We start from the raw sequence: 25,724 nt of genomic DNA on the forward strand, positions 1-25,724 counted from the left end.
CCGTGTGACGGAGAAAACAGAGTTTTAAATACCTGGCCTGTAGGTAAGTAGTTTGAACAGCAAACTGGTGTGAATTGCTTTACTGACACACTAAAGGAAATTTTTAATGGAGGCCAGAAATGGCAGTATTTTCTGACAACACATATGTGAGCTGTGTGACGGAGAAAACACAGTTTTAAATACCTGACCTGTAGGTAACTATTTTGAACAGCAATCTGGTGTCAATTGCTTCACTGACACATTGAAAATGTTTTTTAATGGAGGCCAGAAATGGCAGTATTTTCTGAAAATGTATATGTGATCCGTGTGACGGAGAAAACACAGTTTTAAATAGCTGGATTTTTAGCGCTGTAATATGGAAAGGACGTGGCTGTATTCTGCAGTGCCAACAAGCAAATGGCGCAGAAAAACAGTGTTCTTTGCATTGCTTTTTAAGCAAATTATGAGGATTAAGATGCAAAAAAAATTATTCCTGGCCCCTGAGACCTGGGCCTATTTCTAGAAATATAACAGCAGCAGAAGGCAGAACTGGAATGGAGCCTCTTGTCCTATGTGCACTGCAGTCTGTTATATACCCTGCCTGCCTGCCTATATACACTGCCTGCCTGATATCTCTGCAGATGGATTAGTTAGTCCTCAAAAGGACTGTTTGTTAAGATGGATATGTGTAATGTACGTTTTTTCTCCCTACACTACCTAATACACGATAAAATCTCTCCCTGACACAGCAGCAGCTCTCCCTACACTGTCTGATCTGGAGTGACTGTGACGAGCATGGCGGCGTCAGGTCTTATATAGACCTGATGACGCTGTGCGGCCAGCCAATCACTGTAATTCCCACAACCAACATGGCTACGAAATTACAGTGCATGGCAGGCAATCCCTGCATGTTCATTGGCTCTCTAAAGAGCACCAAACATGCAGGGAGGGGACCCGAGCAACCCGGAAATACTCGCCGAGCTTGTCGAGCACCATGATGCTCGGGCGAGTACCGAGTAGTGGCGAGCGCGTTCGCTCATCACTATTCATAATCTCTTATCACGATGGCAGCTGACAAGGGATAAAACTTCAGTTTTTGAAGTTGATGTAGTGGAAGCAGGAAAAATGGAAAGAATAAGGATCTGAGCAAGTTTGATAAGGGCCAATTTGCTATAAGGCTGGGTCAGAGCATCTTAAAGATGGCACATTATATACAGTGTTCCTAGTGATGAGTACCTACCAAAAGTGGTTCACTGAAAGACAATCAGGGACATGGTCAGACAGGCTCATTGAAGCACATAGGGAGCAAAAGGCTAGTATGTTAGGTATGCTAGTATGATGGAAATGGTTTGAAAAGTGTAACAAGGAGTTTTTAGTGTTGACTAAGTCTTCATATTTCTCAGATTGAAATGGGAAACAAGTCTGATCTATGGTGGCTCTACATTGCAACTGCCTAGATTTAAAGGATTTAAAGGATCTCTTGCTAACTTGTTGGTGGCAGACACCATAGAATATCCTGTCATGTCTTTTAAGTAGAGATGAGCAAACGTATTCTAGTGAAATTGAATTCACAAATTTTACAGAAATTTGTGTTCTCCCAGATTTTTTTTTTATAATTCGTTCCACGCAAATTCAGCAAATTAACGGCTTGCTGCGATTGCCATTTTGCTGAACTGTCGAGGGCCAGGCAAAGTGTTAGAAAATAATAATAATACTCACTGCTCACCTGTCCCCTAGCACACTGTCTGGTTCTCCAACACTTTTTCTTTATCCTTTATTCCGTCGCTTTCATCCTCTTCGGTCTCTTGACTTCAGTCTGGGTTTTCTGTCACTACTAGAACTGATGTTCCTGCGCACCATGCCAGAAGTCTTTTTCTACATTTATTATGCTCTAATGTCCAGAGACACTCCAGACCATAGTAAGGAACATTGAATTGGCTTCAAATATCGTCGTTGTTAATCAAATTTCCCTGTAAAATCAACTTGATTTACCGAATTTGAATCTCGGCAGATCCGTTGATCTCTACTTTTAACCCTTAAAAGTTCCATGACAGTTAGATCCATCATGAATCTGGTCCGAGTGTGACCATCAGTCATGGAGCTGGTATGCCTGCTCTACAAACAGCAGATGGAAGCTGTGCCACTGAGCTGGCATCTGCTGTTAACAGCAGCTATCGGTCTTTGCTGCCTGCTGTTAACCCCTTTAATGCCACTGTCAGTCACTGACAGCAGCATTTAATCCGCATGATCCCACTTGGACATCCCTTCCAGGAGTCAGCCATCCTCCTACTCACCACAATGTGATCGAGGGGAATCGATGAGTTGTCATAATAGCAGGGTTCCTGCTAAAGGTCTCTATCACTGCCATGTTGGTACTAAGGATTTTGACTATATACTGCAATACTATAGTATCGCAAGTTCAAGTATAAATAGAAAATAAGTATACATTTTTAAAAAAAAAAAATAAAAACTTGATTCACCCTTGTTTTCTCAAGTTAAAAATGAAGACATTTAAAAATACAAAATATATATAATTGGTATTGTCGAGTTTGAACAGTCAAATGCCTCAAAATATAAAATTGTACAATCTGTGCGATAAACATTGTACAGAAAAAAATATATATATTTTTTGGTCACCGCACCTCTCACAAAAATGCAAGAAAAAGTAATCGAAACTTAGTATGAACCCCAAAATGGTGCCATTAATACTTCAGCTCATCATTCAAATACAAGCCCTCTCACAGCTCCATTGGCCGAAAATAAAAAAGCTGACTTAAAATGGTTACACATACCAAATGGTTTTCAAAATTCAGAATGAATCATATTCATATTGCTAGGTCATTTTTACCACACATTGCTGTGAAAATGAAACATAAAAAAAACTTCATCATTTTACTTCACTTGGAACTTTTTCACATTCTCTTGTACATAATATGGTAAAGTGAACGGTGGTTTTTAAAACAATCCTTTAAATGTCGACCGTAAAAATAAATAATTTATGGCTATAATTTATGACAAGCCCAACTTGGCCTTACTAGAAATTTGTCTCTGTGGGAGTGTACGTCTTTACCTGCATAAACACGCCCCCATAATAGCTTAGAACAGGTTTTCTCAGGTGTTAGACATATAATGACCATCTGCTCTCCTCACTGGTCTCACTGAGAACTATGTATAATTACAAAGTGTCCAGAGCAGAGCTGAATGTGATTACTAACACTTCTTCAACTTTCCTTTCCTGGAAGCCAGTGTGGGAGCACCACAGCTGAGCTGAGCTTTGTCTCATCACAAATACCCCTACTGCTCTGTTCTCACAATGCTGTCAGCTCTGTTTTTTTGTCTCTTCCTCAAAATTGGCTGTTGGGAGATGAAAGTTGAAGTCGTGTTAGTATTCACACTCATTTGTGCTTTGCTCCCAACAGTTTGCAGTGATATCAGTGAGGAGAGTATGCTGAAATTACATGTCTCATACATGAGAGAGCCCATTTTAAGCGATTGTGTTCTTTTTTCCCCTGGAAGACGCCTGCTGCTTATGATTGGTCAACCTCATGCAGGGGAAGAAGTACACTCCCTCAGAGAAGAATCTCTGCTAACGCCCAGTTGGGCTTATCATAAATTATAACCTGAACTTTACGAATTAATATCTCTGCAACGGAGTGAAGACTTTAAAAAATAAAAACTATTTTTTATTCAGCCCTCCATGATCAAACTGGTGATAGATCCTTTCTAAAGGGTTAAATTCCATGCTTTGACTGGTTTTAACAATATGAGGGGGACCTACCCAGGATTAGACAGATGGTTTTAATGCTAGGACTTATTGGTACATATTCTTTCTTATATTGTTATGTCCAGCCTTACGCCATATGAAAGGATCATACTCCAAAATGTGTTGCAGCCAAGTGATGTTTTGAATTTTTTATCTCCTTTTATAGAAAAATATCTACATGTATTTCTCATAAATGAGACACTAGGTTGGCTCAATTATAAATATTTTTTGTCTCTGCAGTGCAACCTATCAGAAGAATCCTGTATAGAAATTAATGTACCTTCCATAGATTTAAACCTTTAAGAACCTGAATGTTTTTCATTTGTTGCGCTTTCATTTTTTCCTGTGATATTTCAGTTTTTCTTTTTTAATAAATTTGCAAAAATTTCTACATTTCTGTTTTTTTTCAGTCAAGATGGGGTGCAGAGTGTACTATAATGAGAAAAAAATGAACTTTTTAGAATTTACCAAATGGCTGCAATGAAACAAAGAGTGAAAAATTTAAAGGGGTCTGAATACTTTCCGTACCCACTGTGAATTTTAGTGGTTAAAAACTTTTAGAACCTTGTAAAAAAAGTGTTTTCATTTTCTGGGACCCATAAGTTTTTTTATTTTTCCATCCATGGAGCTGGGTAACACCTTCTTGTTTGTCTGCTGAGCTGCAGTTTTATTGATCCCAAGCTAGCTTTGCAGGAGGACTAAGATGACATTCACACTTCCCTTCAGCATCGCTTTGGCTGCATTGGTAACCAAATGTCTCCCCACAATCGTGTTGCAGAGGGACAGATGGGAGCTGGCACATGACTGCACCGACAATCACTCCAGTAAAATGCCTCTGTCAATGATTGACAGCAGAATCAAAATGTTTAACAGCAGCGATCAGTTTTAGCTCCAGTCACTGCTGTTAAAAATAAAGATGCTACTTACTTATGTTACACAGGTGGCATTTGCTCCATATGAAGCGGACTCATCTTCAGAGCCTGCTCCATATACACTGCAGTCACCTGTATTGACAATGTACAGCACAGGTCATTATTAGTTTTTATAAAATCTCTGTTTTATATGCTGCAGATCTACCAATTCTCTGAATGCTGACCTGCCCAAACCTCTGGTTGACTGACTGCTTTCTGTGTACACTGTACATAGGCAGACAGCTGCCAATCAGTTTTGGGGGCGTGTTTGGACTACATGGCAGAAGGTTTACTAGTCCTCTAGTGATTATCTCCTGCTGATAAAACAGTGATTTATCAAAACTATAGCAAGCAGCCCAGTAAGTGATATATTGCTGGAATCAGGTTCTGTTTCTACATTATGTAGCTCTCCGATTAGGCAGTGAAAACCTAGTGACAGATTCACTTTACTGGGAACCTCTCGTGTCAAAAAATGCTATTAAACTGCCAATATGTGGTTAATGCATCTGCAGGTTAATGGCGTTCTAAAGCTGTGTGGCCGCTGCATTGGCAGCTTGGTTACAAGGAGGAGCTGAACTGTATTCCTCCCAGCACCTTCTGGCGGCTTTAAGTGATAGAGGTGCAGCTACAGTTACCGCTCAGTACATAGTGATCGGCGGCTGTAACCACGTCCTGGCACTGACTGACAGCCGGCTCAGCACTGATGATCCCTTTAATAACTACACAATAGAAGGCCAATCACTATATATAGGTGATATGGGTGATTTTCTCTCCTTCTCAGCATTTGGTGTAAACACTAATGTGTAAAGTTATATAATTTATTAAAATATAAATCTTACCTTGCAGTGGCATATACGTATCATTTAGATCATCGTCACTTAGATCACCATTGAACTTTTTGTACATTATGACAAAAACATCAGCCATAATTTCAAAAACAGACTGTCCAAATTCATATAAACTTTGAAGTAAGCTTGGAAAATCCCAGTGTTCAAAATAGTTTGAGATGATTACTTGATCTCTGTTAGGCATCATAGTTGAGTTGTTGACATTTAACTGATTGAAATCAGAAAAAAAATTATTTTGAAATGATTCATTAAACCCATTATGGTTTCTAAAAAATGCAATGCTTTTATTAAAGAGGGTGCTAATGTCTGTCATCAGCTGACTGAACACGCTCTTTTTCTTGCTGGGCTGAACAGCCATGTAGTGTTCACTTTTATATTCTTCTTCTATGTTTCCGGAAATAAGACTTAATGGTGGGGATTCTTTAAGCAACTGTTGAGCCTGTTTGAAACAAAAATGTGGTTAGAATTTCAAAGCGCAATATACAGTCGACTCTAATTTTGCTAAATCTTAAAAAGGGTTATCCAGCTTTTTAACCACTTTACCCCCGAGGGTGGTTTGCACGTTAATGACCAGGCCAATTTTTACAATTCTGACCACTGTCACTTTATGATGTAATAACTCTGGAACGCTTCAACGGATCCCCCTGATTCTGAGAGATTGTTTTTTCGTGACATATTGCACTTCATGATAGTGGTAACATTTCTTCGATATCACTTGCATTTATTTGTGAAAAAAATGGAATTTGGCGAAAATTTCAGAAATTTTGCAATTTTCAAAATTTTAATTTTTATGCCCTTAAATCAGAGATATGTCACACAAAAGAGTTAATAAATAACATATCCCACATGTCTACTTTACATCAGTACAATTTTGGAACCAAAATTTTTTTTTCAGTAGGGAGCTATAAGGGTTAAAAGTTGACCAGCGATTTCTCATTTTTACAACAAAATTTACAAAACCATTTTTTTTAGGGACCACATTACACTTGAAGTCACTTTGAGGGGCCTTTATGACAGAAAATGCCCAAAAGTGACACCATTCTAAAAACTGCACCCCTCAAGGTACTCAAAACCACATTCAAGAAGTTTATTAACCCTTCACGTACTTCACACCAATTAATTGAACGTGAAGGGAAAAAATGAGCATTTAACTTTATTTCACTAAAATGTTATTTTAGACCCCAATTTTTTATTTTCACGAGGGTACTAGGAGAAATTGGACCCAAAAAGTTGTTGTGCAATTTCTCCTGAGTGCGCTGATACCTCATATGTAGGGGAAAGCCATTGTTTGGGCGCACGGCAGGGCTCGGAAGGGAAGGAGCGCCATTTGACGTTTTCAATGCAAAACTTGCTGGAATTCACAGCGTACCCCATGTCTCGTTTGGAGAGCCCCTGATGTGCCTAAACAGTGGAACCCCCCCACAAGTGACCCCATTTTGGAAACTAGACCCCTTAAGGAATTTACTTCAATCCGGGAGTCCTTCCCTTCATAAACTCTAAACTTGTGAGTGTACCCTAAGGTACTCTCACAAAGTTTATACAGCTTGATCCCGTACCTGGACCTCTTACTGGGCAGGTATTGCCGGAATCCAAGCCGCCCCTTAAAATGGATTATCCAAGCAGATGTCCCTTTGGGGCACATACACTTCAGCAAACTGAAGTGCTCGATGACCGGCCGAACTTTGAAAAGACGATCATAGTTCGGGTCATCGCATGCAGGACACCTTGCATTATCTTGGTAATGCAAGAACTTGTGGATGGCCTCAAAGCGTCTCCGGGTCATGACCATTCGGAACACTGGAGTGTTATACAAAACGTCAACACTCCAGTATTGCCGAACCTTTGGTTTCTTCAGGATCCCCATATGAAGGACCAGGCCCCAAAACTTCATCATTTCTTCTGCGTCTACAGGAGACCAGTTAGAAAATGATGAAAAGGGGTTTTGTTCCAAAAATTGATGAGCGTATAAATTAGTTTGGCCCACCATGAGGTTTATAAAGTCCTCAGAGAAAAAGACTTTGAAAAAGTCTATTTCTGTGAGGCCGGTGGTGTCAAACTTGATTCCTGATTCCGCCACGAAATCAGGAATCAGTGGCTCATAATTTTTGGGGTGGCAAGGTCCATATGGGGTCAGTAGTGGGGGACGCTGGATCATCTTCTCTCCTTCGACGACTGCGGGGCGGAAAAGCAGCACCTGAGGAGGAAGAAGAGGAGGAGGAAGAGGAGGACGATGAGGCGTCGGAAAAGTAAAGAAATATGGGATCCTCGCCCTCGCTGTCAGTCTCAGTGTTGGAGGCAAGAATAGCGTATGCCTCCTCCGCTGAATAGCGAGTTTGGGATGAGCGGGACATTTTTTTTTCTTGTGTATGTGGTGCGTGTGTGTCAGTACTTTATTTAGAGTGTGTGTGTGTCAGTGTTCTTGGTGTGAACTTTTTTTTTCTGAAAAAAAAAGAGAAAAAAAGGAACTACTGTAGTTGGTGCAAACAGCGAGCACGAGTGTGGATTGGTGAACTATGTCACTGTAACATACCTTGCGGCGTTCTTGCATAGGGCACCATCTCCCACTATGCAAGATCACAAACTTGATCATCAGTCCAGTCTGCTAGCCTGGCTTCTTTCCATGCTGTCTGCTTGCCTCTGTTCTGGCTGCTTAGGGCGGTGGCCCAGTCACTTCCTGTTTCTTGTAGCTGCTGTGGGCACACCCCTAATGCGTCCTCAGCCTATTGCTGTCAGTCACTGGATATTTAAACCAGCTTCACCTGGAAGCTGGTGCCTGAGCAACGCTTTCATTCAGTGTGCTCCTTGACTCTGAATGTGCCAGGTCCTGTTCTGTTCTTGTCTGATTCCGCCACTCTGGGGACTGTATTACCAGACTGGCTCCTGTATCTCTTTCAGTAGCAGTTCCTGTCTGAACTGTACCCTAGCCTGTTCGTCCCGCCTTCTAGGGGCCGCATACCTAGATCTGTTATCTGTGTTTTCTTGCCTGTCTGTCCGCCTTCCTGGAGGCTGTATTTCCAGGCCAGTCTGAACACGCTCCTAGCCTGTTCGTCCCGCCTTCTAGGGGACGCATACCTAGACCCGCTCCTGTATCTCACTGCAGTGTCAGTTCTTGTCTGAACACTCTCCTAGCCTGTTACCTGTTTTTCTCTATGTCCGTACCTTCCGATTTTCTGCAGAGTCTGACCCTGCACCTTACTCCTACTCGTTGTAGCTGTACTTCCGTTTGTGAGTTTAGCGTCCACTCGCTACTTCATTGCAAGTATCTTGTGTGTATCTGGTTCTGCCTTTCCCTTCCAGTCTATTCCGTGTGAACAGAGCCCTGTCCCCTCTGCTCTGCCTTTGCTCACCGCTCCGGCGGTTTATCTCTGCCCTGCCTGGCTCACCGCTCCGGCGGTTTCTGCCCGCTCTACCTTGCTCACTGCTCCGGTGGCTCCTGCCTGTTCTGCCTTGCTCACCGCTCCGGCGGCTCCTGCCTGCTCTGCCTTGCTCACTTCTCCGGCGGTTCTTGCCTGCTCTGCCTTGCTCACCGCTCCGGCGGTTCTTGCCTGCTCTGCCTTGCTCACCGCTCCGGCAGTTTCTGCCCACTCTACCTTGCTCACCGCTCCGGCGGTTCCTGCCTGCTCTGCCTTGCTCACCGCTCCGGTGGTTCCTGCCTGCTCTACCTTGCTCACTGCTCCGGCGGTTCCTGCCTGCTCTGCCTTGCTCACCGCTCCGGCGGTTCTTGCCTGCTCTGCCTTGCTCACCGCTCTGGCAGTTCTTGCCTGCTCTGCCTTGCTCACCGCTCCGGCGGTTCTTGGCTGCTCTGCCTTGCTCACCGCTCCGGCGGTTTCTGCCTGCTCTGCCTTGCTCACCGCTCCGGCGGTTCTTGCCTGCTCTGCCTTGCTCACCGCTCCGGCGGTTCTTGCCTGCTCTGCCTTGCTCACCACTCCGGCGGTTCTTGCCTGCTCTGCCTTGCTCATCGCTCCGGCGGTTTCTGCCCGCTCTGCCTTGCTCACCGCTCCGGCGGTTTCTCTCTGCTCTGTCTTGCTCACCGCTCCGGCGGTTCCTGCCTGCTCTGTCTTGCTCACCGCTCCTGTGGTTCTCGTTCTGCTCTGCTTTTGCTCACCGCTCCAGGTGGTCTCGCTCTGCTCTGCCTTTGCTCACCGCTCCAGGCGGCCTTGCTCTGCTCTGCCTTTGCTCACCGCTCCAGGTGGTCTCGCTCTGCTCTGCCTTTGCTCACCGCTCCAAGCGGTCTCGATCTGTCCTGCCTTTGCTCACCGCTCCAGGCGGTCTCGTCCTGCTCTGCTCTTGCTCACTGCTCCGGAGGTCTCGCCCTGCTCTGCTCTTACTCACCGCTCCGGCGGCCTCGCCCTGCTCTGTTCTTGTTCACCGCTCCGGCGGTCTCGCTCTGCTCTGCTTGTCTACCGCATCTGCGGTTCTGTTCCTGAGTTCCAGTCTGTACTGGACCTTATCCAGCCTGTGCTCCAACCTGCTAGTGCCTCCCTGTCGGCACTCCAGCCATGCTTGCCAGTACTCCCTGCCTGAATACCAGTCGTGCTTACCAATGCCCGCCTGTCTGCATACCTGCCATGCCTACCTATACCCACCAGTCAGTGTGCCAGCCTAACCTGCCTGTTCCTGTATTCTCTGGTGTGGGTCAACAGCCGTGTCCGGGGTCTGACCTGGAGTAGCACCTGGTCCCTCTGCTCGGTTCCTCCCTGGTGCACTGGCGTCGTTAGCCGTCGTGCAACCTTGGTCGGATCGGGTAGATACTTAGTTACGCCCCTCCAGGCACTCTCCGGTTCATGGTCCAGTGGGATCACTAAACACGCACACGCCAGTCAGTCCGGGCGTGTGCATGACAGTTTGCTCAGGCCATGGTTCCCGTTGAGCCCCACGGCCCTTCGCTCTCAGAGACATTTTGAATCCGTGTCCAGCGAATACGTGCAAAAAAAAAAATATATATATATAAATAAATAAATAACTAAAAAAAATTTTCTCTAGCTATGATCCAGGCGATGTACGCACCAGTTCAAATGGAGCTTTCTGCACCCGTTCCTACGGATCCGCCACGGTACTATGGGGATCCTAAACAAAGCCGTGCGTTTGTGGAGCAATGCATGCTGCATTTCAAGTTCTACCCTCTCTATTTTCCTACCGATTGGGCTAAAGTGGCATTTATGTTATCCTACCTAGCGGGTGATGCCTTGAAATGGATCACCCCCCTATGGGAAGCATGGGATCCTATCGTCCTTGACCTGCAGGCCTTCCTGGTGGCCTTTCTAATGGTCTTTGACAAACCTAATCCTGTGGACTCTGCTGAAGCTAGCTGCCCTTCCCAGTGTCCCGGAGCAGCCCCGATGGGTGATGTGTGTGGGTAGCTCACCAGTTCTCCTGCCCGAAGAGACTGCTGCCCACCCAGAAACCAGACTGAAGATGGTCCCAAAGCAGGGACTCTCCATCTTTAATGAATCTGGCGATACGTCCATCGAGGCGGTGGATACTCCCAAGTCTCTGCACCCCTCTAACCTGGCGGAGGACCTCCAGTTGCCTCCTGAATCCTCCGGGGTGCTACCTGTTAACGAATGGAGAGAGACTTTCCTACACCCTGTACCGGATACCTCGCCCACTTCATCCAGTGAGCTTGACCAAGTGTACTCCGAAACAGTGGTTACCCCCGAGTCTCTGCACCCCTCCAACCAGGCGGAGGACCTCCAGTTGCCTCCTGAATCCTCCGGAGTGCTACCTGTTAACGAATGGAGAGAGACTTTCCTACACCCTGTACCGGACTGGCTCCTGTATCTCTTTCAGTAGCAGTTCCTGTCTGAACTGTACCCTAGCCTGTTCGTCCCACCTTCTAGGGGCCGCATACCTAGATCTGTTATCTGTGTCTTCTTGCCTGTCTGTCCGCCTTCCTGGAGGCTGTATTTCCGGGCCAGTCTGAACATGCTCCTAGCCTGTTCGTCCCGCCTTATAGGGGCCGCATACCTAGACCCGCTCCTGTATCTCGCTGCAGTGTCAGTTCTTGTCTGAACACTCTCCTAGCCTGTTACCTGTTTTTCTCTATGTCCGTACCTTCCCTTTTTCTGCAGAGTCTGAACCTGCACCTTATTCCTACTCGTTGTTGCTGTACTTCCGTTTGTGAGTTTAGAGTCCACTCGCTACTTCATTGCAAGTATCTTGTGTGTATCTGGTTCTGCCTTTCCCTTCCAGCCTGTTCCGTGTGAACAGAGCCCTGTCCCCTCTGCTCTGCCTTTGCTCACCGCTCCGGCGGTTTATCTCTGCCCTGCCTGGCTCACCGCTCCGGCGGTTCTTGCCTGCTCTGCCTTGTTCACCGCTACGGCGGTTTCTGCCTGCTCTGCCTTGCTCACCGCTCCGGCGGTTTCTCTCTGCTCTGCCTTGCTCACCGCTCCGGCAGTTCTTGCCTGCTCTGCCTTGCTCACCGCTCCGGCGGTTCTTGCCAGTTCTGCATTGCTCACCGCTCCGGCGGTTCTCGCTCTGCTCTGCTTTTGCTCACCGCTCCAGGTGGTCTCGCTCTGCTCTGCCTTTGCTCACCGCTCCAGGCGGCCTTGCTCTGCTCTGCCTTTGCTCACCGCTCCAGGTGGTCTCGCTCTGCTCTGCCTTTGCTCACCGCTCCAAGCGGTCTCGATCTGTCCTGCCTTTGCTCACCGCTCCAGGCGGTCTCGCCCTGCTCTGCTCTTGCTCACCGCTCCGGAGGTCTCGCCCTGCTCTGCTCTTGCTCACCGCTCCGGCGGCCTCGCCCTGCTCTGCTCTTGTTCACCGCTCCGGCGGTCTCGCTCTGCTCTGCTTGTCTACCGCATCTGCGGTTCTGTTCCTGAGTTCCAGTCTGTACTGGACCTTATCCAGCCTGTGCTCCAACCTGCTAGTGCCTCCCTGTCGGCACTCCAGCCATGCTTGCCAGTACTTCCTGCCTGAATACCAGTCGTGCTTACCAATGCCCGCCTGTCTGCATACCTGCCGTGCCTACCTATACCCACCAGTCAGTGTGCCAGCCTAACCTGCCTGTTCCTGTATTCTCTGGTGTGGGTCAACAGCCGTGTCCGGGGTCTGACCTGGAGTAGCACCTGGTCCCTCTGCTCGGTTCCTCCCTGGTGCACTGGCGTCGTTAGCCGTCGTGCAACCTTGGTCGGATCGGGTAGATACTTAGTTACGCCCCTCCAGGCACTCTCCGGTTCATGGTCCAGTGGGATCACTAAACACGCACACGCCAGTCAGTCCGGGCGTGTGCATAACAGTTTGCTCAGGCCATGGTTCCCGTTGAGCCCCACGGCCCTTCGCTCTCAGAGACATTTTGAATCCGTGTCCAGCGAATACGTGCAAAAAAAAAAATATATATATATATATAAATAAATAAATAACAAAAAAAAATTTTCTCTAGCTATGACCCAGGCGATGTACGCACCAGTTCAAATGGAGCTTTCTGCACCCGTTCCTACGGATCCGCCACAGTACTATGGGGATCCTAAACAAAGCCGTGCGTTTGTGGAGCAATGCATGCTGCATTTCAAGTTCTACCCTCTCTATTTTACTACCGATTGGGCTAAAGTGGCATTTATGTTATCCTACCTAGCGGGTGATGCCTTGAAATGGATCACCCCCCTATGGGAAGCATGGGATCCTATCGTCCTTGACCTGCAGGCCTTCCTGGTGGCCTTTCTAATGGTCTTTGACAAACCTAATCCTGGGGACTCTGCTGAAGCTGCCCTTCCCAGTGTCCCGGAGCAGCCCCGATGGGTGATGTGTGTGGGTAGCTCACCAGTTCTCCTGCCCGAAGAGACTGCTGCCCACCCAGAAACCAGACTGAAGATGGTCCCAAAGCAGGGACTCTCCATCTTTAATGAATCTGGCGATACGTCCATCGAGGCGGTGGATACTCCCAAGTCTCTGCACCCCTCTAACCTGGCGGAGGACCTCCAGTTGCCTCCTGAATCCTCCGGAGTGCTACCTGTTAACGAATGGAGAGAGACTTTCCTACACCCTGTACCGGATACCTCGCCCACTTCATCCAGTGAGCTTGACCAAGTATACTCCGAAACAGTGGTTACCCCCGAGTCCCTGCACCCCTCCGGCCAGGCGGAGGACCTCCAGTTGTCTCCTGTATTCCCCGGGGTGCTACCTGGTAACAATTGCAGTGAGACTTTCTTACACCCTGTACCTGGTACTGCGCCTACTTCATCTAGTAAGCTTGGCAAAATGTACTTCAAAGCAATGGTTACCCCCGAGTCCCTGCACCCCTCCAACCAGGCGGAGGACCTCCAGTTGTCTCCAGAATCCACCGGGGTGTTATCTGATAATAAATGGACAGAGACTTTCCTGTGTGCTGTTCCTGGTACTTCACCCACTTCTTCTGTTGCTGAGGATGGCTTGATGGGAGGAAGCATCGTAGTTACCAAGATGATGAGATCAGTTTCGTTTCCTCTAGTGGACAGAAGAGGTAATCCTCTTGAAGAGAAGGATTGGCCTCCAAATTCTCTGCGGAACACTCTTGCAGGCTTGAAGAAGAGGGGGCGTAAAGGGGGGTACTGTAACATACCTGGCGGCGTTCTTGCATAGGGCACCATCTCCCACTATGCAAGATCGCAAATTTGATCATCAGTCCAGTCTGCTAGCCTGGCTTCTTTCCATGCTGTCTGCTTGCCTCTGTTCTGGCTGCTTAGGGCGGCGGCCTGGTCACTTCCTGTTTCTTGTAGCTGCTGTGGGCACACCCCTAATGTGTCCTCAGCCTATTGCTGTCAGTCACTGGATATTTAAACCAGCTTCACCTGGAAGCTGGTGCCTGAGCAACGCTTTCATTCAGTGTGCTCCTTGACTCTGAATGTGCCAGGTCCTATTCTGTTCTTGTCTGAATCCGCCACTCTGGGGACTGTATTACCAGACTGGCTCCTGTATCTCTTTCAGTAGCAGTTCCTGTCTGAACTGTACCCTAGCCTGTTCGTCCCACCTTCTAGGGGCCGCATACCTAGATCTGTTATCTGTGTTTTCTTGCCTGTCTGTCCGCCTTCCTGGAGGCTGTATTTCCGGGCCAGTCTGAACATGCTCCTAGCCTGTTCGTCCCGCCTTATAGGGGCCGCGTACCTAGACCCGCTCCTGTATCTCGCTGCAGTGTCAGTTCTTGTCTGAACACTCTCCTAGCATGTTACCTGTTTTTCTCTATGTCCGTACCTTCCCTTTTTCTGCAGAGTCTGAACCTGCACCTTATTCCTACTCGTTGTTGCTGTACTTCCGTTTGTGAGTTTAGAGTCCACTCGCTACTTTATTGCAAGTATCTTGTGTGTATCTGGTTCTGCCTTTCCCTTCCAGCCTGTTCCGTGTGAACAGAGCCCTGTCCCCTCTGCTCTGCCTTTGCTCACCGCTCCGGCGGTTTATCTCTGCCCTGCCTGGCTCACCGCTCCGGCGGTTCTTGCCTGCTCTGCCTTGCTCACCGCTCCGGCGGTTCTTGCCTGCTCTGCCTTGCTCACCGCTCTGGCGGTTTCTGCCCGCTCTACCTTGCTCACCGCTCCGGCCATTCCTGCCTGCTCTGCCTTGCTCACCGCTCCGGCAGTTCCTGCCTGCTCTGCCTTGCTCACCGCTCTGGCGGTTCCTGCCTGCTCTGCCTTGCTCACCGCTCTGGCGGTTCCTGCCTGCTCTGCCTTGCTCACCGCTCCCGCGGTTCTTGCCTGCTCTGCCTTGCTCACCGCTCCGGCGGTTCTTGCCTGCTCTGCCTTGCTCACCACTCCGGCGGTTCTTGCCTGCTCTGCCTTGCTCACCGCTCCGACAGTTTTTCTCTGCTCTGCCTTGCTCACCCCTCCGGCGGTTCCTGCCTGCTCTGTCTTGCTCACCGCTTTGGTGGTTCTCTTTCTGCTCTACCTTTGCTCACCGCTACAGGCGGCCTCGCTCTGCTCTGCCTTTGCTCACCGCTCCAGGCGGTCTCACTCTGCTTTGCCTTTGCTCACCGCTCGAAGCGGTCTCGCTCTGTCCTGCCTTTGCTCACCGCTCCGGTGGTCTTGCCTTGCTCTGCTCTTGCTCACCGCTCCGGCGGCCTCGCCCTGCTCTGCTCTTGTTCACCGCTCCGGCGGTCTCGCTCTGCTCTGCTTGTCTACCGCATCTGCGGTTCTGTTCCTGAGTCCCAGTCTGTACTGGACCTTATCCAGCCTGTGCTCCAACCTGCTAGTGCCTCCCTGTCGGCACTCCAGCCATGCTTGCCAGTACTCCCTGCCTGCATACCAGTCGTGCTTACCAGTACCCGCCTGTCTGCATACCTGCCGTGCCTGCCTATACCCACCAGTCAGTGTGCCAGCCTAACCTGCCTGTTCCTGTATTCTCTGGTGTGGGTCAACAGCCGTGTCCGGGGTCTGACCTGGAGTAGTACCTGGTCCCTCTGCTCGGTTCCTCCCTGGTGCACTGGCGTCGATAGCCGTCGTGCAACCTTGGTCGGATCGGGTAGATACTTAGCTACGCCCCTCCAGGCACTTTCAGGTTCATGGTCCAGTGGGATCACTAAACACGCACACGCCAGTCAGTCCGGGCGTGTGCATAACAGTCACCAATCAACTCTCGGCAGCTGCTGGGTGTGTGCGCGGATGTGGTGCAAAGGTGGGGGGGAGTGTAAAACAGTGCGGATCAGTGATCTGTGGTCACTAATCAGCGCTCAGCCGCTGCAGAAAGCAAGGGAAAAAAAATGGATAAAAGTCAAGCGATCAAGTACTGATCAAGTAATGATCAGCACTTGGTGGGAGAAAGGGGGATGGGAAGGAGAGAGAGGGGGATTGGGGTGGATGAGGACGGATCAAAAAATCCTACTTACAGTTGTCGTCTTTCAGATGTCATCTTTCAGATGTCTTCTGTAAGATGTCTTCTGTACGATGTCTTCTGTACGACGTCTTCTGGAGCAGGAGAGGCAATTGTGGTGTCACAGGCTTCTGTGGTACCGCAAGGCCCAGCATGATGCACAATCAGACAACGCGACCGCGCTCTAGAAAAGAAAAAGGTTAGTTGAAAAAAAAAGGGTAAAGTAGCGAGCACGATTGCTGATCGGTGATTTGTGTCACCAATCAACTCTCGGCAGCTGCTCGATGCACGCACGGAGGTGGTGCAAAGTGTGGGGGTGGGAGAATTGACAGGGACAAAAAAAAGTCCTGAAAAGCAGCGAGCACGGACGTTGATCAGTGACATAGTCACTGGTCAGCGCTCAGCCGCTGCAGGACGCACAGAAAAAAAAAAAAAAACTGGGGGGAGGAGGATTGGGGGTAAAAGGAGGGGGGAAGAGGAGGAGAGGGGGAGAGGGGTGGATGAGGGGAGAACAGAGATGGACTTACCAAAGTCTTCTCTGTTCTTCTTTCAGCGGCAGGATCAGCAGCAAGTTCTGGAAGAGGCTCTGGAGCAGGATCCGCAGCAGCAGGATAAGGAGCTGGAGACCCAGGACCCTGGAGTCAGCAGCAAGACACCGGATCTGGAGACCCAGGACCCTAGAGACAGCAGCAGGACGCCGGCGCTAGAGACCCGGGACCCTGGAGACAGCAGCAGGACGCTGGAGCAGGAGATCCAGGACCCTGGAGACCGCAGCAGGATGCCGGAGCAGCAGCAGCGACTGGAGCAGGTAGGAGAAAGGTCTTGTAGTGTCACAGAAGATTCTGTGGCACTACAAGGCCCAACACAGAGAGATCAGTAGTGTGACCGCTCTGTAGAAATCCTCACCAAGTGTGAGGATCTGCAGGGCGGTCACAGGGGGGTGATAGGGTGGTGACAGGCAGGTCACAGGCCGGTCACCACCCGGTCACCACGCGGTCAGGTACTCTGATTGGTGCGATCGATGATGACATCGATCGCACCAATCAGAGATGGCTGGGGCCTGGGCACGCACCACAGGGAGGTGACAGGCAGATCACAAGCCGGCCACCGCCCTGTGACCCCCCTGTCACCTGTGTTCAGGTACTCTGATTGGAGCGATCAATGTCATCATCGATCGCTCCAATCAGAGCTAGTTGGGGGCTTCTATGACATCACAGGGGGTCATGGGGCGGTGACAGGCAGGTCACAAGCCGGTCACCGCCCCGTGACCACCCTGTTACCGCGCGGTCCCGCAATGATCGATGTGATCGGCGATCTCACCGATCATAGCAGTTTGGGGAGAGGGCTGGGGTTACTAGGCAACAGCCTAGGATCGGTGCTCTTAGGAGCACCGATCCTAGGCTGCACATCACTGTTTCCTGCAATCTGATTGCAGGAAACAGTGAGAAATGCTGTGATTGGCTGTTCAGAATTGAACAGCCAATCACAGCGATCATGAGTGCGGGGGGGCGGTGACACACCCCGAGATGCCGGCGCCATCTACCCTAAGGTAAGATGGCACCGGAATTTTAATACTATCACCGCGACTTCGGTCGCGGTGCCGCATTAAAGATGGGGCGTATTAATACGTATCAGGCCCATAAGGCCCAGGGCACAGATACGTACTAATACGCCATTGGTCAGAAAGGGGTTAAAATTAGTGGCTCATCCATAGAATAGGCCATCGATTAAACTGGTATACAGTGATTTTGGTGCCAACGATGTCTGAACTGTTTTACATTAAGTTTATGGTGCTGATTAAGAATATGACTTTGGTTTTGCCAGATTGGCTCTAGTTTCTGAGATATTTAATAGCTAATTAACTATAGTAGAATTCTGGCTTCAAAAAGTGGCTTTTATAGCATTGTAAGCCTACAAATTGAAATACAAAATAACTATATGGAATATTTCATTACCTAAGACACTGTTAAAGAGTCAAAAGATAAACCAAAAGACCAAAAGCTATTACATTTATTATCACACACCAGTCTCATTGGTGGAATACATTATTTTCACGGATGAATTCTCAAAAACTAGAACCAATTCAGCAAAAGTAATAGGATTTTTGAATTCAGCACCCTCAAAATACATTAAATCCCTTCAAAAAACCTTGACACCTAAAAATTTTTTTTTTGTAGACCTGTGTATTAGATCAGCGGGAGGTTGACTATTGGAAGCCCCTCCAGTCAGCAGTGTGAAAATTCTACCGCCTCTTCAAGGTTTACAGTAGCTTGCAGGCTGTTCTGTACTTTTCAGGTATGGGAGTGTAATACCTATTCACTTAAATGGAAAAAGGCTACAATATTTTACAAACATATATATATATATATATATATATATATACATATATATATATACAGTACAGACCAAAAGTTTGGACACACCTTCTCATTTAAAGATTTTTCTGTATTTTCATGACTATGAAAATTGTACATTCACACTGAAGGCATCAAAACTATGAATTAACACATGTGGAATTATATACTTAACAAAAAAGTGTGAAACAACTGAAAATATGTCTTATATTCTAGGTTCTTCAACGTAGCCACCTTTTGCTTTGATGACTGCTTTGCACACTCTTGGCATTCTCTTGATGAGCTTCAAGAGGTAGTCACCGGAAATGGCCCTTTTGCCTTCACTCTGCGGTCCAGCTCACCCCAAACCATCTCGATTGAGTTCAGGTCTGGTGACTGTGGAGGCCAGGTCATCTGGCGTAGCACCCCATCACTCTCCTTCTTGGCCAAATAGCCCTTACACAGCCTGGAGGTGTGTTTGGGGTCATTGTCCTGTTGAAAAATAAATGATGGTCCAACTAAACGCAAACCAGATGGAATAGCATGCCGCTGCAAGATGCTGTGGTAGCCATGCTGGTTCAGTATGCCTTCAATTTCGAATCAATCCCCAACAGTGTCACCAGCAAAGCACCCCCACACCATCACACCTCCTCCTCCATGCCTCATGGTGGGAACCAGGCATGTGGAGTCCATCGGTTCACCTTTTCTGCATCGCACAAAGACACAGTGGTTGGAACCAAAGATCTCAAATTTGGACTCATCAGACCAAAGCACAGATTTCCACTGGTCTAATGTCCATTCCTTGTGTTCTTTAGCCCAAACAAGTCTCTTCTGCTTGTTTCCTGTCCTTAGCAGTGGTTTCCGAGCAGCTATTTTACCATGAAGGCCTGCTGCACAAAGTCTCCTCTTAACAGTTGTTGTAGAGATGTGTCTGCTGCTAGAACTCTGTGTGGCATTGACCTGGTCTCTAATCTGAGCTGCTGTTAACCTGCGATTTCTGAGGCTGGTGACTCGGATAAACTTATCCTCAGAAGCAGAGGTGACTCTTGGTCTTCCTTTCCTGGGGCGGTCCTTATGTGAGCCAGTTTCTTTGTAGCGCTTGATGGTTTTTGCAACTGCACTTGGGGACACTTTCAAAGTTTTCCCAATTTTTCGGACTGACTGACCTTCATTTCTTAAAGTAATGATGGCCACTCGTTTTTCTTTACTTAGCTGCTTTTTTCTTGCCATAATACAAATTCTAACAGTCTATTCAGTAGGACTATCAGCTGTGTATCCACCTGACTTCTGCACAACACAACTGATGGTCCCAACCCCATTTATAAGGCAAGAAATCCCACTTATTAAACCTGACAGGGCACACCTGTGAAGTGAAGACCATTTCCGTTGACTACCTCTTGAAGCTCATCAAGAGAATGCCAAGAGTGTGCAAAGCAGTCATCAAAGCAAAAGGTGACTACTTTGAAGAACCTAGAACATAAGACATATTTTCAGTTGTTTCACACTTTTTTGTTAAGTATATAATTCCACATGTGTTAACTCATAGTTTTGATGCCTTCAGTGTGAATGTACAATTTTCATAGTCATGAAAATACTGAAAAATCTTTAAAGAGAAGGTGTGTCCAAACTTTTGGTCTGTACTGTATATATATATATATATATATATATATATATATATATTATATATATATATATATATATATATATATGTTAAAAACATATAGCACCCTCTATTGCACTCTAAGACAGGTGCACCTTGGCAGGTATTTGTATGTGTGACATCACCGGCGCTACACTCTACCTGATGAAGAGCCAAACAATTTCCTCCTCTGAACTGGCAGCAGCAAATGAAATATAGACCCGATTTATCGAGATGTTTCTGGCATTTTGCATGTCAGTCTATATAAAATGTGTGCTGGAGTAAGATGTGCCAAATTCATTAAGAGGCTTATGCCTCTAAATGAATTTTTATGTATATTTCAGTTGTCTTACATTACTTTAAAGGGATCCTGTCAGGTGATTTGTGCTGCCCAAACTGCAGGCAAAATGAATCGCAGCCTAGCTGTACAACTGCAGCCAGGCATGCTTTTTTCTGAAACACTCTGGATTTTCAGAGAAAAACTTTGAAGATGTGGCTGATAACCATAGCCTGAGAGCAGATTATTCCGGTGTCGCCCCCAGCCGGCTTATCCCAGCATTGTGGCAAATGATTGATAGGTCTTTCCCTTGTCTGAACATAGGGAGAGACCTGTTAATCACCTGAAGCAACACTGGGAAAAGCCAGCCAGGGTATTTTTCTCCAATTTTGTTATTATGACAGCAAAGATTTGCACAATTTGAATAAGTTTGCTGAGCTGGGACGGGACTGGTATAATAAAAACAAAATAAGTTGTTTAATTTTTGTGTAACCATGAGTTGCACAAAATTTGGGTCGCATTTCAAGATGTGGAGACACGGGGAGTCAGTGGGTCTCTCGTCCACTGGCCTGAGACCGCATGGCCAGGGCTCATATCACTGAAAGCTTGCTCTCCTTCCCCGGGGGCATAATACTACTCAGACAACACAGGGTGAGGGTAAAACAGTGTTGTCCTAGCTGTGTTCTGTCAAGTCACTCTCTACCAGCAGAAGGCTAGAAAATCCATTTTTATACCCACATCTGTGGTTCAGGTAAACATCCACAGGTCAGGGGGAAGGTGGGATCAGATTAACTCACATTGTTTGAGTATTTATAGTTTATCCTTCAATGTTTGCAAGTCAACAAACTGCATGGACTGGTCCAATGTGTAATCAACATATTAGTCCTTGTCTTGCAAAGATAACAGTACAATAAACAATAGGAACTGATGTAAGAGGTAAATAGCAGCTATTCAACAATTTACAAATATCAATTCAACCTACAAGAAGAGTCAACATTCAGACTCATATGACAATAGTCCATGTGACTTGACCAACCGAATAAAAAATACATAAATTCAATAGTCAACATTCAGACAATAGCTTATGTCTCCTGGCCTACTGAAAATAGACGTCTGGATAATTAAGATTAAATGCTGTGTCGTGACACAAGCACTTTCAGAATGTGGTGCAACTGATAAATCTAGACGATAGTTCTCTGTAAATGTCAGTTGTAAATATAGTTCCCAATAACGTATCTTACAAATAGATAATAATTGTACTATGGAGTCCGAAACAGTGATGAAAAATAGGACTTAATATTCCTTCTAGTTTCAAATACATTCGTGGGACATCGGTCCAGGTCAGTCCAGGTCAGTAGCACCTGGCGGCTAGACAGGACACCTGCAAATCTCTTACTTTTTGGCTTCCCCAGTGCAGCTTTTGATTAGCCAGGACTGGTGTGATGTCATCTGTGTGACGTGATGCACAGATGACATTGCACCAGCCCTGACAAGTCAAATGCTGCGATGCGGACCCCGCAAGGTAAGGAATTAGAAGGCGTCTCGTCTAGCCATCAGGTACAACTTACCTGGATGCTGGACCGGAGTCCCAAAAATTGAGCCGCTCGTTTTAGTTGTAAACCATTATATCATCACAGTCCACTCCAAGCTTTGCTCTATATTGCTATGCTAATGCAGAGGCTCTAGTTTTTCCTGGCAAGTAGAGAAAAAAACAATTTGTATTGACTAGTATTTATTGAAGACAAGATTACTATGGCAGAGTAAAGAATTGAGGATCTGGCACTGGGGAGAAGAATTGAGCATGGCTGTCCATTAGCACTCATCTGAGTAGCTGAACTTCAACATGCGCATATGTAGCACCCTGAGGATTCGGCTGCTACAGGGGTATTGCACCTCAACCCAGAGGTGTGATATTCCACTCCCGGGTAAGGATGGAGTGTGGAACTGAGCTCAGTTAGCTGCATGCACTACACACATCCCATTTCCGAGGAACAGACCGATGGTACTCCCACTAGAGAAATGTGCAGGTACAACAGTGTCTGTTCCTGGCTGGAGTGGGAGGGGGGTGGAACATCCCAGTAGTGTAGGGGCAGATAGGGGGAGCAGCCTGGTTAAAGCTAGGAGCTCATTGGGTGCTGGTCACCTGAGCTCACACATAGAGGGAGTATATAAGGTGGGCACCATCTTAGATCAGGGTCTTTGTAGAGGAAGAGAGCAGAGGAGAAGAGCAGCTCCAAGGCCAAGAGAGAGTGAGAGGAGAAAGAGAGACCCAGAGGGGGAGAAAGAAGGAACTCCAAGAGCCCAAATTAGACCAGAGGGTGAAGAGTTGGCAACAGGGTACCGGATCCCAAGCTGGCAGAGGCTACAGCACACCTTAGCCAGGAACCGGAGGTCGTGGGCAGGATCTGCCACGATCACCCACTAAATCCACCCGGAAGGCAGACCACGAATAGGGTCAGGGAACCCAGAGACAAGGGTTTACCACCAAGAGGCCCGAGGGAGCCGGACATAGGTGGATCCCTGGTGGGGAAGGCCAGAGAAGTGGACAGGACAGAAAGGGAGCTCAGGACCACGCTCCAGAATCACCTGGGGGTTGGCCGAGTCCAGGACCTGGTGGACGCAGCACGGCTCGGGTGGTCACTTAAGGCCGGAGTGACCAGAACAACTGCAGTAAGTAAACAAACCCTGAACTGCACAGCCCGACTCTGAGTCTCATTTCCATCCCCGCTGCACCACCACAACCCCCATCCTCTGCAACTGACCCCCTGAGGCTATACCCCTCCCGTTGGGGGTTATACTACCTGAGCTGCACATACATCACCAGCCTCAGCGGACCCTGCTGCAGCGGCGGCCGTATTGACCGCAATTCAGCGGGTGGCGTAGTCGACACAAAAGAACATCTAGTAACATCATAAGGACTGCCACACACTGAGCTTGACACCCTGGGCACGGACCGGGTCACAGCCACTCGGAGACTACAACCCCCATCTGATCCGGCTCCGGGTAATCCCCTAACAGCACTGGCCCAGGGGGCGCGTCAACTTTGGCGTAGTCGGCAGGATAACGTGCCCGCAACAACCGGGTACTGCGTGCCTGAAGTAAAGTTCACCGTTACCTCAAAAAGAAGTCTCCTGCCGGTTCCGGAGGGTGCCCGCCATCGGGCCCCATCACAGGTCGTTTCCCGCCGGTTGTCCGCCATTTGCAGCTTTTTCCCGCCATCCATGGAGTTTCCCGCCACTGGGAGACGATTCCCGCCATTTCCAAGGATTTCCCGCCTTGGAAGAGCGGACGCCATTATGGGCGTGCCAGAGGGTGGTAAGAGGCCACCTCCCATCGTGGGCCAGGTCGAAGAATGGCGCCAAAAGCGGAAACCGCGCCCACCAACAGAGACTGTGATGCTGGAAGTGTCCATCAGCGTAAGAGAACAGCCCCTGGAACTGAAGTTGCCCCGGGACCACCCTCGATGTGGGCGGAGACAGAACAAGAGAACAAAGATGGGTGTCGCCTGGAGCAGTCTGGAGAGAGCGCACCCGGAGACAAGACGTCTGGAAGAGAGTCCAGAGAGAGCCTACCCGGAGATGGAGGGAGAACCAGGCAGCACCGACCGAGCGGTCAGGAGCCTGATGCGGGCCGCCACTCCAGGCAGCACCGACCCAGTGGTCAGGAGCCTGTTGCAGGTCGCCACTCCAGAAGGCCTGCTGGAGATCCTAGCACAGCTCCCCCGAGACCGGGAGTGTGCACAGACCGCGCTGGAGGGCCTCGCACGGAGGTTGGCCCGGGTGCAACGAGAGACGTTGGCGGAGTGGAGCCGAGAGATGGCCCAGCAGACTGAGACTCGTCAGCGGAGCACGCCACCCGAGACGAGGAGACAGACCGCCACTGAGGATGGCGCAGGAGGACTGAAGGCCGGAGACGGCGCCGAGAAGGGAGCCGAACGAATGGAGGCAGGTAAAGGGGACGTCACTACCCCGAGCCGGGAAACCGCGTGCCTGCCCCAGCTCCCCGTCGCAGAGCCCGAAGTACCCCCTGCCGTGCCCGTCGCTGCAACTTCACCGCCGCAGACTAGGCCTCAAACGGAAGCCGCGACCCCTGTGACGTCACACGCCTCGACCCCGAGCGTGGCCAAGCAGGAAGTACCATCGGCCTGGTCGCAAGGCCTAGTACCCCCGGGCGCCGCAATACCAACAGCGCCCCCTACCTCCGCGGAGCCCCCGGCCTGGTCGCAGGGCCAAGTAACACAGGGCGCCGCCGTTCTTACGGTGCCCTTTACTTTCAAGGTGCCCCAGGCCTGGTCGCAAGGCCTGGTTAACCCGGGCGCCGCTACCACCACGGCGCCCATAACACCTAAAGTACCGCACCTGGGTGAGGACCTGTTTGCCCAGCATACGTGCCCGGATGGGCAGCCCTTCGTATGGCCCCAGGAATACATCCAGCTGGAGCTGCAAAAAGCAAGGGCCATGTGCGAACCCCTGATCCCGGCTCCAAAGCCCATGAAGAGGATCTCGCCCCCGCTAGAAGAGACCCAGTTTGAGTGGGATCCCACCGGAGAAGACCTCATGTGGTTCACTCAGGAGACTCGGGCAGCCGCAGCGGAGCGTGCAGAGTGCTGCCGCCAGCAGCTCGAGGTCTTTGAGAGGGAGCGGAGAGAGAGGCGGGTCCGGGAACAACAAGCCCAAATAAGGAGCGCGGAGCAGAAGAGCCGGACCAGGAGAAACCCCCGTGCAGCGCATGGTCCCCGTACCATCGGGACTGTGATAAAGTTCAATCTGCAGCATGGGTGGGGTTTCATCAGGGATCACCGCACCCCAGGCGACGTCTTCGTGACCAGGAGAGACGTTGAGTCCCACCTACCGGAGGGACACAGAGGTCGTGACCTGTACGTAGGGGACGAGGTCACCTTCACCCGGCACAAGTGTGCCAAAGGACCCTACGCCCTCCATGTGCATCGCCTGACGGAGGAGGAGCTGCGGTGTGAGGAGGAGCAAGAGGACCCGGACGGGTCTGAAACTGAAACTGTCCACAAAGAAGGAGCAGGAGGACGCCGTCGTTGAAGTACGGTAGAGAGAGACTGTATAAAGTTACCCGTCAGGGTATAAGAACTGTTCTAGTTAAAATATAGTCCCCGTTGGGACCAGCCAAGAGTGAACTGTTAATCCCGTGTGTCCCTATTCCCACTGACCGAGGACTGAGAGCGGTCATTCCTTTCC

The 25,724-nt window shown here is 48.9% G+C and overlaps 1 protein-coding gene across 2 annotated transcripts in view; it reads right to left on the reverse strand.

Annotated features, from left to right (window-relative positions):
- Nucleotides 1–25,724, reverse strand: part of CLUL1 (clusterin like 1) — a 75,963-nt gene that overhangs the window by 20,546 nt on the left and 29,693 nt on the right. For both annotated transcript variants that reach the window (XM_073676712.1, XM_073676711.1), the window contains exon 5: nt 5,493–5,940. In XM_073676712.1, coding sequence (XP_073532813.1) covers nt 5,493–5,940 — 448 coding nt within the window. The remainder of the gene's footprint in view (nt 1–5,492; nt 5,941–25,724) is intronic.

Source organism: Phyllobates terribilis, unplaced genomic scaffold (assembly GCF_046119375.1).
Source record: "Phyllobates terribilis strain yellow unplaced genomic scaffold, ASM4611937v1 Scaffold_4__5_contigs__length_816908805, whole genome shotgun sequence".
In the NCBI taxonomy this organism is placed as follows: domain Eukaryota; kingdom Metazoa; phylum Chordata; class Amphibia; order Anura; family Dendrobatidae; genus Phyllobates; species Phyllobates terribilis.